At 53.0% G+C, this 17115-nt stretch overlaps 1 protein-coding gene across 8 annotated transcripts in view; it reads left to right on the top strand.

The window, feature by feature from the left end:
- The window catches only part of ZSCAN22 (zinc finger and SCAN domain containing 22), a 29944-nt gene that overhangs the window by 162 nt on the left and 12667 nt on the right, over positions 1-17115 (top strand). For 3 of the 8 annotated variants that reach the window (XM_032388555.1, XM_032388554.1, XM_032388556.1), the window contains exons 2-6: positions 1042-1268; positions 4153-4229; positions 5703-5829; positions 6136-6225; positions 7836-10080. In XM_032388555.1, the coding sequence (XP_032244446.1) occupies positions 1100-1268; positions 4153-4229; positions 5703-5829; positions 6136-6225; positions 7836-9685 (2313 nt within the window). In that variant the 5' untranslated portion in view covers positions 1042-1099 and the 3' untranslated portion in view covers positions 9686-10080. Of the gene's footprint in view, positions 1-8; positions 1269-3604; positions 3654-4152; positions 4230-5702; positions 5830-6135; positions 6226-7835; positions 10081-17115 lie in introns of those variants that run through there. The other 5 variants (XM_032388558.1, XM_032388561.1, XM_032388560.1 and 2 more) reach the window with 4 other exon arrangements.

Here is a 17115-nt window from a genome sequence, read left to right as displayed (position 1 = left end):
CTGAGTGGCCGGGTGGGGCCCGGAGGGCAGCGCGGACCCGGGGATGGGGGGCGGGGAGAAAGGCGGGACCGTGGGCGCTTGCGCGTGCCGAAGGACGTGAAGGAGAGATCTGTGCGTGCCCGTGGGGCCTCAGCTGAGTGTGGCCGAATGTGACACTGCACGTGTGCGTGTCAGAGAGCAGGGGTGTTTTGCAGGTGAGGTGCCACCTGCGTGTGCATAGGAGGCCTCAGGTGTGTGTGGGGACCCGGTGCGTCAGCGTTTGTGTGCAGGTGTAACCTCAGGTGTGTGCATGTGGCTGAGTGTCACCACGTGTGCGTTTCGGAGGGAAAGGGTGTCTTGCTGGCGAGACAGCACTGTGCGTGCAGATGAGCCAGCAGGTGTGTGTGGCAGGGCCTCTGTGCAGATGTGACCTCGGCATGTGCATTTGACTGGGTGTGTAACCACTGGTGCACGTCCAAAGGAAGGAGTGTGTTGCGTGTTGACACCACTTGGGTGTGCAGATGAGACCTCAGGTGCGTGTGATGGTCACGTGTGTCACCATGCATGTTTGTGGGCACGGATGTTTTGTGTGTGTGACAGCCCTTTGTGTCTGTAGGTGTGACCGCAGGCGAGTACCTATGGCCTGTAGCCTTCAGCCATCACTCCCATTCCCCTTTTCTCCAGCCCCTGGCAGCCATTAATCTACTTTCCGTTGATTAATCTGTCTCTGTTCTGGACATGCGATGTAAGTGGGATCATACAGTAGGTGGCTTTTTTGTGTCTGGCTTCTTTCCCTGAGCATAATGTTTTTAAAGTCCATGTTGTGCCATGTCTCAGTACGTCGCTCATTTCTATAGCTGAATAATAATCCATTGTGTGGATATACCGCAGTTTGTTTACCCAGATAGTGCCACTGTGAACACTCACATACAGGTTTTTGTGTGGACCTGTGTTTTCAGTTTGGAGGAAGGAGGTAGTTGGGTCTGTCCCAGGGAAGCTCATGTGTATGACCACACCTGCTCCCTGTTGCCTTTGCTCATCCGGCAGTATTTCATTTTCCAGAATCCCAGCCCTGAGCCCCGAAGTGAAAGCCAGGAGCCTGACCGCTGTATGGGAGTAGATGGGAGGAGGCAGTGGCTCTGGGAACTGGAATCCTTCCCTGCAAGACTCACCCACAACCTGGGATCTCTGTCTGGGACTGAGACCACATGCCCCCTATCCTGTAGCTGCTGAGGTCAAACAGCCCAAAGACAGAGCAGAGTGGCAGGCAATGGAGCCTGAGGAGCCAGGTGAGGCACATGTCAGGGTGGTGGTCATAGGGCTGGACATTTTCAGAAGCCAGATTTTCCTCAGAACAGGCCCTGCTCCTGCTGCCTTCACTCTAGTGCCCTGCCATCCTCAGCCTAGTCCAGACTACCGCCTCTTCACAGGTCTCCTGCCTCCCCTTCCTCCCACCATTGCTATCCACACCGCACCGGAGGGGTCTTTAAACCCTGAACGGTGAGGCTACCTCTCCCTGAAACCTTCCATCCCTGCCCTGGTTGTCACAGCGGGGTTGGCAGACTCTCCCTGTAAAGCACCAGGTAGCAAATGTTTTCAGCTTTGTAGGCCAAGAGGCAAAACCAAAGATGTCAGGTAGGTGCTTACCTAACAAGAGAGAAAACACATACCCACATGTTTATTTCCCCAGTGAAATCCAGAACTTTATCCAGCGCTGAAATCTGAATTTCATGTAACATTAATCTTCTGATGATTTTTCCCTCCCAACCACTTAAAAATGGAAAAACTCTTCTTAGCTCACAGTCTGTACAGAAATAGGCAGTGGGGCTGAGTTTGCTGACCCCTGATGTGACCAAATCCACACTTCTTCCCATGCCTTCTGGGCCCAGCATGACCTGATTTCTGCCTGTTTTCAGGCCTCACCCTACAGGTCTCCCTTTGCCCAGCCCCCCTGGCCACTGAATAGCATTTAAGCTTAGATATTACCTCAGAGGCCCTCCCTGGCCACCTGATTCAAAACAGGTGCCACACACATCTACATTATGTTTTTTAGCACTTAACCACATTCGAAGACTTTATACTTGTTCCCATTTATCATAGACTATGAGTTTCATGATGTGGTGCACAGTCCATGGGGTATCTGTTAAATGAATGAGTGAACAGACACCCTTCTGCAAAAGGCACTGTTACCCAGTTTTACAGATAGAAAACCCAGGCCTTAGGTGAATTGAGCAACCCAAGGTCACTCAGCAGAGTGGTAAGGTGGATTTGATCCTAAGTCTGACAGACTCCACTTATCCCTCACGTTCACCCTAGGAATGACACTGGGAAGAAGGTATGGGCACTTGGTACATCAGGGCCCCAGGGATCAGCTTGCCACTCTTGCCCCCGTGGGGAGGGGCAAAAAGCCCCACATCAGCCCTTCACTCCTGGGAGTATCATAGGATCTGAATTCAGGACAGCTGAGACTATTGCTTTTCCCTCAGAGCACTTGCCTACCTGGTATCTCACTTTGTCCCCAAACCGTCCTGCTGCCAGTGATGTCCGTAAACCTGATAGCATGGGGCAGAGACTGTTACACAGCATATAATTTACTTTGTATGAAGTTCAAGAATAGGCACAACTTGTGTGCTGTCAGAATCTCAGCAGCAGTCACACCGGGGCCAGGGAGAGCCTCGCCTGGAAGGGGCGCCTGTCGGGAGCTGTCCGTGGTGCTGAAAGCCCTAGTGCTGAGGTGTCCGAAATGGTAGCTAAGAGCCACATGGAGATACTAAAATGTGAATCAGTTAAACTTCAAATTACACATCCAGTTTCTCAGTCACACCACCTGTGTGTCTACTGTTCAGGAGCCACATGGAGCTGATGGCTGATGAATTGGACAGCCCAGCTCCAGAACATTTCCATCCTCACAGAAAGTTCTAGAGCTTGATCTGGACAGTGGCTATGTAGGTGTGTGCATGGTCAAAACTCATTGAACTGAGCACTCATACCTCTATTAAAAATACATATTTTTGAAAGCACAGACTCAAGTCTGACTGTGTGGGTTCAGATCCCAACCCATCACATGCTTCATATCTTTGATTTAACCTCTCTCTGGCCCCCTCTCCCTCCCTGTATAACAGAGTGATGATAGTACCTCTTTTTCCTTGTGTTAGGGAACTTGGCCAGAATTGCACAGCAAGCCCTTGAGAAGTTTGCGCCCTGGGGATGGCACTGAGTTGCAACACAGGCAGCTGCAGCTGCCCTTGGGGACTCGGCCTCCACTCATGGATAGTTCCCTGTTTTAGAGGCAGGGGTCTGAGGCCCAGCCTCCAAGTATCAAATCATAGGGCTGCTTTTCGTGGATCCCTGGGCTCAGTGACCCCCTGCCCAGCGTGGGAGCCAGGACGGGATGGAGGATGTAAAGGTGGTGTGGCTTCTGGCAGCAAGGACACCATGAGGTGTTCCTATGTTAGGTTTCATTTCACAAAGACTTCCTAAGACATAATGCCATCTGTTCTCCCAGGAGCCTGTCCTTTCTGTACCCAGGAAGAAATAGGCCTAGAGCAATGATATGGCCAGTTAGTGGCACGCAGTGGACCTGTGGGTCCAGGGTTTCCTACTCCAAGTATTTGTCATCCTCTAGGTCACCCTGGATCCATGGTGGCTGTGTAGACCCCTTTACGAGAGTCCAGGTGGGCTGTCACATCCAGACTAATTCTGGGGGGTGTGGGTCACCCCATCTGTCTATGTGGACAGTCCACCAGCCTTCTCCACGGGACCCACTGTCTTGGCTGGTCAGGGGTGGGGACAAGAGTGGGAGTGCTTCCATGCAAAAGCTCAACTCAAGCAAGCATCTTCCTCCTTGATGCCTCAGTTTCCTTCCTGTAAAATGGGTCTGGTAGTGTTGGTCCTAACTATCCCTCATAGGGACAGAATGAGGATCAAGCATCATGACTGGCACATAGTAAATGTTGAGGGCTGTGGTTCTGCCAAGCCCTGGAGGATAAGCAGGAGAGAGTAGACCCAGGGTGAGCAGTGCAGGAGGAAACACCTGTGGGAGGGTCTGGACTGGGAGGGAAAGAGTCTAGTGGCTGGCAAGGGGAGGGATGTGAGGTGAGGGGACTTTGGGGCTTGGGTCTCTGGGGCCTGAGGGCATATCTGGCCTCCCTCACATCCCCTCCCCTCCCCCAGCTCTTCCTTCTCAGGGGAGCATCAAGGAAGACAAGCCCAAGGCCCAAGATGCTGCATTCCCAGCAGATGCCTTCCACGTGAGTTTCCAAAAATGCCAGCAGTCTCAGCAGGCATACTCCTTTCTGTTCTTGCTTCTGTGATGCTTCTACCCCTCGCCACTGGAATGGAGCCACAGTCCCTAAGGAGCATGAGTCCTGGGGCAGGGCCCCTTCCTCTGCCCTGGCCACTCTTCTTCCTCTTCCTCTTCTTCCTTCTCCCTTCACTCCAGGGTGGGGCTTAGTGACCCTGTCAGTCTAGGGCACCTTGGAGGAGATCCCATGCCTGGCCGATCTGGGACACAGGCTCTTTATGGTCACCCTGTTTATCGGCCAATATCCAGGAAAAGGACAGAGCGGGGCCTGGCATACGAGTGAATGGTGGTACTGAGCAGCATTTAGGAAGGTGGTTGGGGGCTTTGGGTGTTAATGGTGAGTAGTTACTCTGAAACCGATGGTGCTTGCTGACAGGCCCTTTCCTCGAGGGTCCCCAAGGAGCAGCCACACACAGGCAGAGGGCTTGTTGCCACAGCCTTGGGGTGCTGCTGGGGGGCAAAACTCCATGTTGGGGACACTTACTGGTCCCAGAGCACATGTGGCTGGTGTCGCATGCCATCACGCCCTCCAGGCCTCCCCTGCCCAGCCCTAAAGGGGAGGCAGACCACGCAGGTGTGACAATGGCTTTGTGGGGGGCTGACGGGCTGTCCGGCTGTCTCTGGGGGCCATAAAGCTGAGTGCTTTGGGGAGTGATGAGGAATCATCGTGTCTTAATCTGCTCAGGCTCCCAAAGCAAAATACCATGAACTGTGGCTTAATCAACACATTTATTCCTCACAGTTTTGGAGACTGGAAGTCCAAGACAAGGGTGCCAGCAGGGCTGGGTTCTGGTGAGAGCCCTCTTCCTGGCTTGCCGACGAACCGCCTTCTCTCTGTGTCCTCACACACTGGGCAAGGAGACGAGAGCACACGTGCTTTGGTCTCTCCCTCTTCTTTTTTTCTTTAAGATTTTATTTATTTTTATTTGTCAGAGAGAGCGAGAACACATAAGCAGGGGAAGCAGCAGACAGAGGGAGAAGCAGGCTCCCGACTGAGCAAGGAGCCCGATGCGGGACTCGATCCCAGAATCCTGGGATCACGACCTGAGCCAAAGGCAGAGGCCTAACCAATGAGCCACCCGGTGTCCCCGGTCTCTCCTTCTTATGAGGGCACTAGTCCCATCTGGGGCCCCATCCTCATGACCTCATCTAAACCTAATCCCCCCAAAGGCCCCACTTCTAAATACCTTCACACTGAGGGGTAAAGCTTTAACAGGAATTTGGAGAAGACACAATTATTCAGGTGGGACTGCAGTACCCAGTGTCAAGGTGATGATAATGCCACTCACAGTGTGAGCCACACCCTTCCCCCTATGACAATAGGGTGTTTCCCAGAACATTCACATCCTGCTGTTTCCCATGGGGCTGGCCCTGCTCAGAGAGGGCCCATGGCTGAGCCAGCGCATGTGGGATGTTTCAGAAGCCTGTGACATTTCAGGACGTGGCCGTAGACTTCACACAGGAGGAATGGGGGCTGCTGGGCCCCACACAGAGGATCCTCTACCGTGACGTGATGCTGAGGAACTACAGCAACTTGGTGTCCCTGGGTGAGACCTTCCTGTCACCTCTTCATCCATGTCCCGTGTGTGTGTGTTTCTGTGTGTGCTCACACATACATGTGCATATTTATCCCCTGCCTTGTCACCAGTAACCCACACCCAGGTATGTCCTTGCTCTGACCTGTGTCCCCCAGTTGGGTCCCCTCTGTGCAGAGTGGACACCCCACCCCACGTCACCAGAGAGAGACCTCTCCCGTGCCTGGGGCACACGTACTGCACTATTGGGCCTGTTGGGGCGTGGCTGCCTGGGGCAACAGTGTCAACATTTTCCTCCTACTTTCTGACTATGGGCAGGACTTCCCGATTGCAAACCAGATGTGATCTCCAAGCTGGAGCAGTGGGAAGACCCCTGGACTGTGAAGAGAGATGTCCCGAGAGGTCCAGGTGAGTGAAGTAAGGATCTGTCAGATCAGGTGTTTTATAAAATTAATCGTCCTCCCCCCAGCTTTTCTTGACGTATAATTGACAGATAAAAATTGTATGTATTTAAAGTGTACAATATGGTGTTTTGATACACATATACATTATGAAATGATCACCACTATCAAGCTAATTTATATATCCATCAGCTCACATAGTTGCAATATTTTTTCTGTGGTGAGAACGCTTACAATCAACTCCTGTAGGAAATTTGAGGTATGCAATACAGTATTGTAACTAGTCACCATGCTTCAGATCAGCTTATTTCTCCTCCTGGGGCAAGGAGGTGCAATGTGCATCCAACAGAAAAGAGCTAGTAGGTACAGGAGCCTGAAAACAAACCCGACGGTCCTCCAGTGGTCACTTCCCCAGACCCGACAGCCACTAATCTGCCTCTGTCTCTATGATTTGCCTGTTCTGACCTTTCATGTAAATGGAGTTTATATAAATGTATTCATTTACTTTTCACATGGATACAGGCATACTATACGTGGTCTTCTTGTGTCTGGCTTCTACCCTCTGGGAATAGTGCTCTATGAACACTCACGAGCAGGTTTTTGTTTGAGTATCTGTTTTCGATTCTGTTGACCAGGCCCTGTCGCGGTAAGGGCGTGGTTGTGAAACAACCCCAGTGGCAGCTGACAGGTGGGCTGGCTCTCGGTGGCCTTGGCCCACGCCTTTCTGTGTTCCATTCTCCCACTTTCCTTCCCCACTGTGCAGACGAGGCTTGACAGCGGGCCTGTGGCCGCCATTCTTGGAAAGCCTGGTGCAGGGTTGGCCTTTGGCTGGTGTCTGGGAACTTGGATTGTGGAGGATTCCCACCATTCCTTAAATGATTAAGAGTGGCTCACTGCACCTAAACCATTTGTACAAACAGTGTGGTTTATACTAAATGCCTCCTTTTCTTCTGGGGGTCTGGAATTTTGGCTCATGCTACACAGTGGGTGCATACGTGGCCAGCCCCCAGTCACACCCTGGTCACTGAGTCTCTAACAAACTAGACTACACTTCATGTATCAGAATCCAGCTCTGGAGGGGTTTGGTGCAGCTGTGTGGCTCCACTGGGAGACGACTCTGCCCCCTGCGCCTTTTCCCTTTGCTGATTTTGCCTGGTGTCCTTTTGCTCTAATCAGTCACAGCCATGAGTATGACTCTTTGTTGAGTCCTTTTTTTTTTTTTAAGATTTTACTTATTTGACAGAGAGAGACACAGCGAGAGAGGGAGCACAAGCAGGGGGAGTGGGAGAGGGAGAAGCAGGCTTCCCGCCGAGCAGGGAGCCCGATGCGGGGCTCGATCCCAGGACCCCAGGATCATGACCTGAGCCGAAGGCAGACGCCCAACGACTGAGCCACCCAGGCACCCCTCGAGTCCCATAAGTCGTAGGGAATCACCAAGCCTGCAGTGGTCTTCTGGACCCTGATCCATTCACTCTTCTGTCCTCAGCTGCAGGACTCCCACTGAAAGCCGCAGGCCTGTGTTGTCCAGTCTGACTGCTGAGGTTCTGTCCATCCCCCTCAGATTGGCAGTGCACATTCAGGTTAGGGCTTTAGCATGTTTCTTTGCTTATTTTTCAGACTCAGAGCCTGAGCCCCGAGCTGCATGGCTGCCTCTAGAGAAGGGTGCTCTGCCTCAGGGGCAGATGACAATGGGACTCTCACGGCAGGATTTCTGGCACACCATCCAGAAAGAAGTCACAGAACATGAAGGCCAGGTGGCAGAGAGACAATGCCAAGCAGTGACACTCAGCCAGGGGAAGAAGAGCCCAGAGTGGAGCTTTGCAGGAACTTTCTCCTGGCACCCATTCTTCACTGAGCATCAGTGCAATCCTCCAAGGGCTCAAGCTCCCACAAGCCACGTTGGCAAAAAGGGCCTCACCTGCATTTCAGTCCTAGATCAGGGGCACCCCTGCCAAGAAGAGAGACTGTGTATGGAAGCCCTCAGCTCTCTTCCAGACCTTAGTCACCCACAAGGAGCTCACGTTGCGGGGGACACATTGGTGTGTGGTGGGTGGGGAGATGCCTTTGGCAAGAACACATGCCTTGTGGGCTGTCAACAGATTCCCGATAAACGGAAGCCCTACACGTGCGAGGAGTGTGGGAAGGCCTTTGGACAGAGCACACATCTCGTTCAACACCAGAGAACCCACACTGGTGAGAAGCCGTACGCGTGCCAGGAGTGTGGACGGGCCTTCAGCAAGAACTCGTCCCTGGTTAAGCACCAGCGCATCCACACAGGCGAGAGGCCCTACGCGTGCAGCCGCTGCAGCAAGCACTTCCGAGAGAACTCCTCCCTGGCCAAACACCAGCGGGTGCACACGGGCGAGAAGCCGTACGCCTGTGGTGAGTGTGGGCGCGCCTTCAGCCAGAGCACTCACCTCGTGCAGCACCAGCGAGTCCACACCGGGGAGAAGCCGTTCGCCTGTGGTGAGTGTGGCAGAGCCTTTGCCGACTCCTCAGCCCTCCTGCTCCACCACAGAAGCCACACGGGAGAGAGGCCGTACGAGTGCCGCACGTGCCGCAAGGCGTTCAGCCTCAGCTCATCGCTGGCCGAGCACGAGCGCTGCCACACGGGAGAGAAGCCGTACGCGTGCCGGGAATGTGGGAAAGCCTTCGGCCAGAGCTCATCCCTCAGCAAGCACCTGAGGACACACACGGGTGAGAAGCCGTACGCGTGCGGGCACTGTGGCCGTGCTTTCAGCCAGAGTTCCTCCCTGGCCAAGCACCAGCGGGTGCACACGGGCGAGCGGCCCTACGCGTGTAGAGAATGCGGGAAGACCTTCAGCCAGGGCTCCTACCTGAGCCAGCACCTCAAGAGCCACAGCGGCGAGAAGCCATTCATATGCGGTGAGTGCAGGAAACCCTTCGGCGATTCTTCAGCCCTAGTCCTGCACCAGCGGGTGCACACGGGCGAGCGGCCCTACGCGTGTGGAAAATGCGGGAAGACCTTCAGCCAGAGCAAGTTCCTCACCCAGCACGAGAGGATCCACACTGGGGAGAAGCCCTTTGTGTGTGGCGACTGTGGACGGGCCTTCGTGCAGAGCTCCTCCCTCACCCTCCACCTCAGGACACACACTGGGGAGAAGCCTTACAAGTGCAACGAGTGCGGCAAGGCTTACATCCAGATGTCGCACCTCACGGAGCATTACCGGCTGCACACGGGGGAGCGGCCCTACGTGTGCGACATGTGCAGCAAGGCCTTCAGCCGCGGCACGCACCTCACGCAGCACCGGCGCGTCCACGCGGGCGCCGGGCCCTTCACGTGCCGCCTGTGCCGGAAGACCTTCCGCGAGGCTGCGGCCCTCGTTGTGCATCAGAGGGTTCACGCTGGACAGAAGCCCTTTGAGTGTCACGAGTGTGAGAAAAACTTCAGCCAGAGCAGATCTCTGGTCCAGCATCGGAAGATTCATTCCCAGGGGACACCATGACTGCAGCGAGTATCAGAAGACCCTCGGCAGCTGTTTGGTTCTCATCCATCAGTGAACTGGGGGTCTGCCAAACATGGCAGAGACCTGCCTGTCCTCGGTGTGGTGCTCTTCATCCAGCGGAGGGCCCTGTGAGTGTCAGGAACCCGGGGCCGTGCAGAGCAGCCCCCTTACCCATCATACACTTCTCTCTGCAGGGTCACCCGGCTGGGTGAGAGAGCCAGAGTGAGCCTTCAGGGGAGCAACAGCCCCTCCCATTTTCCATCATACAGGTTCCCACAGATATCCACCAGGTGGTAGGAGAGATCCACAGGTGTGGACGGTCTTCTCGGCAGGCCTGAACAGAGCTCATTTCAGTTTTTGCCAAGGCAAAAATGAAATAAAAAAAAAAAAAAAAAGTAAGAAGATCTTTTTCGGGGCACCTGGGTAGCTCAGTCTGTTGAGCGTCCAGTTCTTTGTTTTGGCGCAGGTCATGATCTCAGGGTTCTGGGAATGAGCCCTGCAGCAGGGAGTCTGCTTCCCTCTCTCTCTCTCCCTCTGCCCCTACCCCCTGCTCGTGCACTCTCTCTAAAATGGGTAAATAAATCTTTAAAAAATAAAAAAAGATGTCTTCTCAGTTGTTTGTGCCTTGTATTAACTCAAGCCTTATGGTTTTGTTTTGTTCCTCTGCCAGAAAGTAAGGTTAATAATGCTGAACTGTGGTGTGTCACAAAGCCACTGTCTTTTATTTTATTTTATTTATTTGCGAGAGAGAGCACAAGCAGGGGGAGTGGGAAAGGGTGAAGCAGGCTCCCCGCCGAGCAGGGAGCCCGATGCGGGGCTCAATCCCAGGACCGTGGGATCATGACCTGAGCCGAAGGCAGATGCTTAACCATTTGAGCCACCCAGGCGCCCCAGTCCCAGTCTTTAAAAAGACTTTATATGTCATTCATCAGCCTCGGCATGAGGATTCATTAAAATCAGTTGAGCCAGTGACATTCATGTAAGACCTTAGCACTTTGTAAGCACTTCTACACATTGTTCTGTTTCATCCTCTCAGCACCCCCGGGATGCAGATATTTTTATCCCCACTTCATAGACAAGGAGCTGACATTTTTTTTTAAGGCCTACTTATTTGAGGGGGGAAGGGGTAGAAGAGAGAGAATCCCAAGCAGACTCTGCACTGAGCATGGAGCCTGACGCAGGGCCCAATCTTACAACCCTGAGACCATGACCTGAGCTGAAACCAAGAGTCAGATGCTTAACCGACTGAGCCACCCAGGTGTCCCAAGGAGCTGAGATTTTGAGAGGTTAAACCACTTGCCTGAGGCCCCCAGCTAGAAGCCACTCACTTTTCAGGATAAAAATACTAGAGTTAGCAGATGGAGACAGGGTGGCAACAGTCCCTCCATCCCTTTCAGCATATGCAAGGGGTATTTACTGTAAGGAGGCAGCTCTAGAATTTAATGTTCTCTTGAGACTGGGAGATGGTGGGATGATTGGATCATGCCTGAAGAAGCGGATTGAGCCATCTGGCTGACCTAGGCAAAGGCAAAAAGTAGGAGCTGGGAAGCCATTGCTCAGTCTAGATGTTGGTTACGTGCCTGGTGGAGCCATTCCTTTGTTCCATCACAGGTGTGAGCCTTTCACTTTCCCGCACAGCTTCACTCAGGGGTTCTCTGTGGCCATCAGGATGTGGTCTGGCCTTGAAGCCCCTGCACTCACCCAGCAGAGCCCATCCTTCCAGGTTCATTTCCAGTCATCCCTGTGTTGTCCAGGCCCAGCTTGTTGGTCTCCTGTCCTCAGCATCAGCTCCAGGGCACCTCCTCACTGGCTGAATCACAAGCAGCCTGTCTTCCCCTCTTGTCCCCCATGGCAGTATGAACATTGTGTTGTCATTGTCCATGTCCTTGTTCAGAGCCCACTCTGGACCCACAGCCCCTTTAGCATACACCTGTCTCTTGTGCCTCTCTAGACCCATCCCCTGGCACATGGCAGGGCCAAAATTGAGAGGGAATGAGTGAGTGAACCAGTGAGATACTGAATACAAAATGACTGCAAGGGAGTCCCCAAGACCACCTTCAGGCTCAGTGACTCATTAGGACTCCTAGAACTCAGAACAGGCTGAGGGTTTATTACAGTGAAAAGGATACAAATTACAACCACAAAGTAGAAGGTGGATAAACTGGAATCCAGGTACAAGCTTCCATTTGTCCTCAGTGTAGCATACAGACTCCTTAGTACTCCCCACTAGGAGTGACAGTACACGTGGAGTATTGGCAGCCAGGGAAGGTGACCCAAGCCTGGTGGCATTTACTGGGGGGTGGCCCCATAGATGCGGAGTGCCTGCATGACTGACCTTAGTTCCTGAGCCTCCAGCTGTCTCAGAGATGAGCTGATAGAGTGTGACTCAAGGTCCCCATCATAAATCATGCAGACTATGTGGCATAGCCTAGGGCCCCCAGTGAGGAAAGACCCTCTTACCAGGCACGCTATTCCAAGGGCTTAGAGGTTCTGTCAGGGGCCAGTCCCAAGGGCCAATCCATTCTTTATAATGTGCAGTTTGGTCACCCCAGGTCTACTGAGTCCTCTTTGCTGCACAATGACCCAGCACAGCTGGTGACTAGTGATGCCCCCTCACCCAGCCAAGTGCCACAGCTACTAGCAGCACCAAAGAGAGAAGAGGCATCAGCCAACTGGACGCAGTGTGGGTTGGGATGATCAGGATTCTCCCAGAGGAAGAGACAGCTTGGTTTTGTAGGGACAAGACTGCCTCAGGGGCTGCACCTTCAGGAGAGCATCCCACGTGAGCCGCAGGGAGCAGGCTGCGAGGCAGGAAGAACTGGGCAGCTGGTGAGTCTCTGAGGCACCACGCGGCACAGACGGGGCAGGCTTGCCAGGGGCCACCCACTCAGCCTCGTGTCTTGGCAGCAGGTGGAGAGATGAGGAGGGAGCCATGTGACAGTGCCAGGCCTCCACATAGTGTGCTTCCGTCCTGCAGGGTGGTCGGGCCCAAGAACCAGCTAAATCCAGCTCGTGGGTTTGAAGTCCAGCACTACCCAGATGCGCTCTGGGTCTTTACTCTCTGCCTCATGTTCCTTGTCTGTAAACTGGGGAGGGTGACCCCCTCCCCGCAAGGACTTAACACGTTAACTTGAAGAGGAGTAGTTCCAGGGTGAGTGCTGTTCCACCAGGAAGCGGTTTCCGCCGGAGGCAGGTCAGTGATGGTCACCGACTGGCTGCGGTTGGGCGATGAGAAGGAGTGCAGCCAACAGCCAGCACGAACGGCCCTGCAGGAGCCTGGCTGGCCGGGGGGAGGGCCGGCACTTGTAGGGGCACGGGCTTGCAGATGGGAACCCCCGAGCCTTTCTGGCATCTGATGGTCAGGGCAGAGGCTGGCACAGGACCACACAGGAGTAGGGTCATATCCACAGAAGGCCCTGAGGCGATGCATTCTTCTCACAAGGCCAGTCTCCAGGTTCTTTGCCCGTTCCTACTGATGGCTCAAATGCGTGTGTCTCCTACCAAACGTCTGTCTGCAAAGAGCTGTCCAGACACTGTGCAGAGGGCAGGGGAGCTGTGGGCACCGGCTGCAGGAGGCAGAGGCTGGGCATCCAGGCCCAGCCAGACCGTCCTGGGGCAGGAGGCAGGGGGAGTCCATGGGGCCTCAAGGCTCTCACTTCACCCCTTGGATGGTGTGCATCTGCCCTTGAATACACCCTCACGAAGCATCGCATGCTCGCACACTGACAAAACACTCTGTCTGTGACCAAACTTGAGTCAGGCTCTTCTGAGCAGTTTTTGATGAGGCCTCAAACTTCAAGCTCCTGTGGCCTTCATTATAGAGTCTAGCCAGGTCAGTTTAGTAAGAATCTCCCACCCTCCAAATGTGTCTACTTGGGTTCCTCATCCTCCCCCTCCCCCCGGTGATGTCTGACCATCCCGGCCTGCCTTCAGCGAGAATCCTGTTAGATACCACTTACCCCTGAGGGGAGCAGCAGAGGGAGAGGGAGAAGCAGGCTCCCCGTGGAGCAGGGAGCCTGATGCGGGGCCAGATCCCAGGACCCTGGGATGATGACCCGAGCCAAAGGCAGACGCTTAACGACTGAGCTACCCAGGTGCCCCGAGGTGAGAGTTTCTTATCTCCACTTCTCCATGTTACAAAGTCAGGTTTATTATCTCCATGCTATGGAGAAAGTAGAGACCCAGAGATGTAAAATCATCTGCCTGAGCAGGAGAGAGTAAGAAGCACAACTGGGAGCTGAGATCAGCTAGGTCCCTCTCTGTAGGCTATACTCCTATTGTATCACCCTGCTCCTTAGCCAGTGGTTCTCAGCCTTGCCTACACATGAGAATTGCCTGGATAAAAATCTGGATGCCCAAGCCAAACCCCAAACCAGTGAAATTTGGATCTGTGGTAGACAGAGTAATGCCTCCTCTCCCCACTTAAAGCCGCCCACACCCTAATCCCCAGAACCTGTGAATACGATACATGACAGAAGAGAATTTGCAGATGGGGAAGGGTATCCTGGGTCACCAGGTGGATCCGATGTCATCACAAAATCCTTATAAGTGAAAGAGAGAGGCAAAGAGGGTCAGAGTCAGAGAAGGAAATAAGACGACAGTGAAGCAGACATGAAACAAGAAAGTGGAAGAGGCAAGGAAATAGGTTTTCACCTGGAGCCTCTAGAAGGAACTGGCCCTGCCACCAGGGCAATTTTAGCCCCATGAGACCCATTTTGGACTTCTGACCTCCAGAAATGTAAGGTAATAGATTTTTGTTGTTATAAGCCACTATGTTTGTGGTAATTTGTTAGAGCAACAACAGGAAACCAATACAGCCTCTCTAGACACAAACCAGACCAGTGGAGCAGAGCCAATTGTACCTGGGTGGGGAGAAAAACATGGATGATGGTTCATAGAAGTGATAAAATAGAAACCAGGAAAAATGTGGGGCTCCCTTCACTGGTAGGTGGATAGAAAGGCAAGTTCTGCCTGGAGGCAGGGAGGCAGTGATGTGAAGCTGGGCTGGGCAGAGAAGGCAGGGCTGGGAGCTGGAAAACAGGAGCCACCAGAGATAAAGCCTTCGGTGGTGCAGAAGAGATGGTCACAGCAGAGTTGGGACACGGGACTAACTGACACTGCCCAGAGTGCCTGGTGCACAAAAGGGGCCCAATAAAGATGTGGTCTGTTAGGATTATTGGGGGTGAGCATCTTGGGGTTGTTCCTTTGACAACAAAAGGCAGAAAACCACAAGGAGAGGCCAAGAAGACCCAAGGAGATGAGGGCAACCAGTGCCACCCACAGGCCAAAGCCCAGTTCAGTGCTTGACAGGTGAGATGGGTCTTGAGGGGGAAAAGCAAAGGATTCCTTGGATTAGGACCCCTGTGGTGTGTCTACCAGTGGTCAGAAAATGCAAAGGGGCCATTTACACAAAATATAAGAGCAGGCAAATCCATGGAGGCAGAAGGCAGATTAATGGCTGTCAGAGGCTGGGGGCAAGGGGAATAGGGAGTGACTGCTCATGGTTATGGGGTTTGTTTTTGGAGTGATGAAAACCTTCTGGAATTGGACGGTGGTGATCTTTGCACAACCTTGTGAATATAATAAAAAGTGAACTGTACACTTTAGAAGGGTGAACTTAAGGTATGTGAACTATAGCTTAAAAAGAAAAGAGTTAATTTTTAAAGGGGAAGGAGTATGGAAAGACGACCAGGTAAAGGGGCAAACTCTGGCAACAGGGAGAGAAGCAATGGGAGTCTATGAGGTGTAAGATGAGGGCGATGAGATGCCTCAGGCCTTCAGGACGATGGGAGGTAACGTGGGGCGTGGAGAGAGCGTGGCCACCAGGGCTATTCCCCGGTGTGGAGCTTCCGGTGCGGGAGTAGGTATGAACTGTAGCAGAAGGCCTTGTCACACTCACTGCACGTGTAGGGCCTCCCCCCGTGTGGATCCACTGGTGCTGGCTAAAGTCTGCAGTGCCCTTGAAGGCTTTGCCGCAGTCCAGGTACTCTCAGGGCTTCTCATCTGTGTGGATTTTGTGATGCTCAGTGAGCGTGGAACTCTGCCCAAAGGCCTTGCCACACTCAATGCGCTCATATGGCTTCTCGCCGCCGTGTGTCCTCTGATGGTGGATCAGGGTGAGCTCCAGCTGCAGGCTTTCCCGGGATCCCCACACTGGTAGGGCTTCTCCCCTGTGTGAATGTTGTGCTTCTGCAGGTCTGAGCTCCCTGGGAAGGCTTTGCCACACTACCTGCCTTTGTACCACTTCCCCCCAGTGTGGGGCCTCTGGTGTACTTTTTAGTATACTATACCAGAAAAGGAAGACTTCTCTACACTCACGGCATTCATAGGGTTTGGCTTCAGTATGGATCCTCTGGTGATCAATGAGGTTAGACTGGCACCGAAAGACTTTCCCACAGGTGCTACATGGATAGGGCTTTTCCCCAGTGTGAGTCCTCTCATGCACAGAGAGGGCCAAGTGCTGCTTGGAACTCTTCCCACACAAGGCGCACCTGCAGGGTTTCCTGTCCACACAGGCTGCCTACAACACAGCTGGCTCTGGAACCTGCTCAAAGCTTCCTCCATGTGCAACTAACATGTGTGGTTTCCTTTCCACAGCAATACTCTCTTGTTTTATAGGGCTGGAAGGTATCCTGACACTCCTCACAACTTTACTGCCTATAACCTCCCCCCACACTAGGAGTTTCCATGTTAGGGAATGACCTTTGCTTAAAATCTTCTTGCCTGAAAAAGGATCCTCAGTAGGATCTCTGTTCTGGTTCCCTGAGTAGGCCTCAGGAGTGTCAATGTCTTTGAAGGCAGAACCCCATGAAATCTCTTTTCTGATGACCTCCATTATTACCCCCATGAGGAACTGCAGCAGGTCTTTGAATATGCTCTGTGGTCACCTTCCTTGATCTGAAAGAAACCAAGATGATAAATGTTAACTTTGTTGACTTTCTAAACAGAAAAAAAATCAAAAGGATTGATGAAGTGGATGGAATTCCTAGAGCAATTTTTCACTCCTCCTTGTGTACATACCCTTGGCCATATATGTCATTCCTTCCACGAAAGGCAGCATGGATACCTCTTCCTTGACTTTGGGTGTGGCCATGTGACTTGCCTTGGTCAATAGAGTCTGAGTGGAACTGCTAGTATGTTAGTTCTGAGCCTAGGCCTCAAGCCTGCAGGCATCTCTGCCATCACCATGAGGCAAATTTGCCCTATGAGCCCTACAAGACAAGTGCAGCAGAAATGGACCTAACCTACAGCCTGGAGCCAAGCCCAGACCAGATTAGCCAATTCTTAGACTCAGGAGAGAAGTAAGTGCTTACTGCTGTCAGTCACTGAACTGTTGTAACTAACTATTCATTACAGAGCAATAACTGACTGATATAACTGCCAAATTAAAATGAATACTCTCTGGGGGCACCTGGGTGGCTCAGTCGGTT

This window comes from Phoca vitulina, unplaced genomic scaffold (genome assembly GCF_004348235.1).
Source record: "Phoca vitulina isolate PV1807 unplaced genomic scaffold, GSC_HSeal_1.0 scaffold52, whole genome shotgun sequence".
NCBI lineage: Eukaryota > Metazoa > Chordata > Mammalia > Carnivora > Phocidae > Phoca > Phoca vitulina.
Note: the sequence above shows the minus strand (reverse complement) of the source record. Positions and strands in the feature narration are given on the sequence as shown.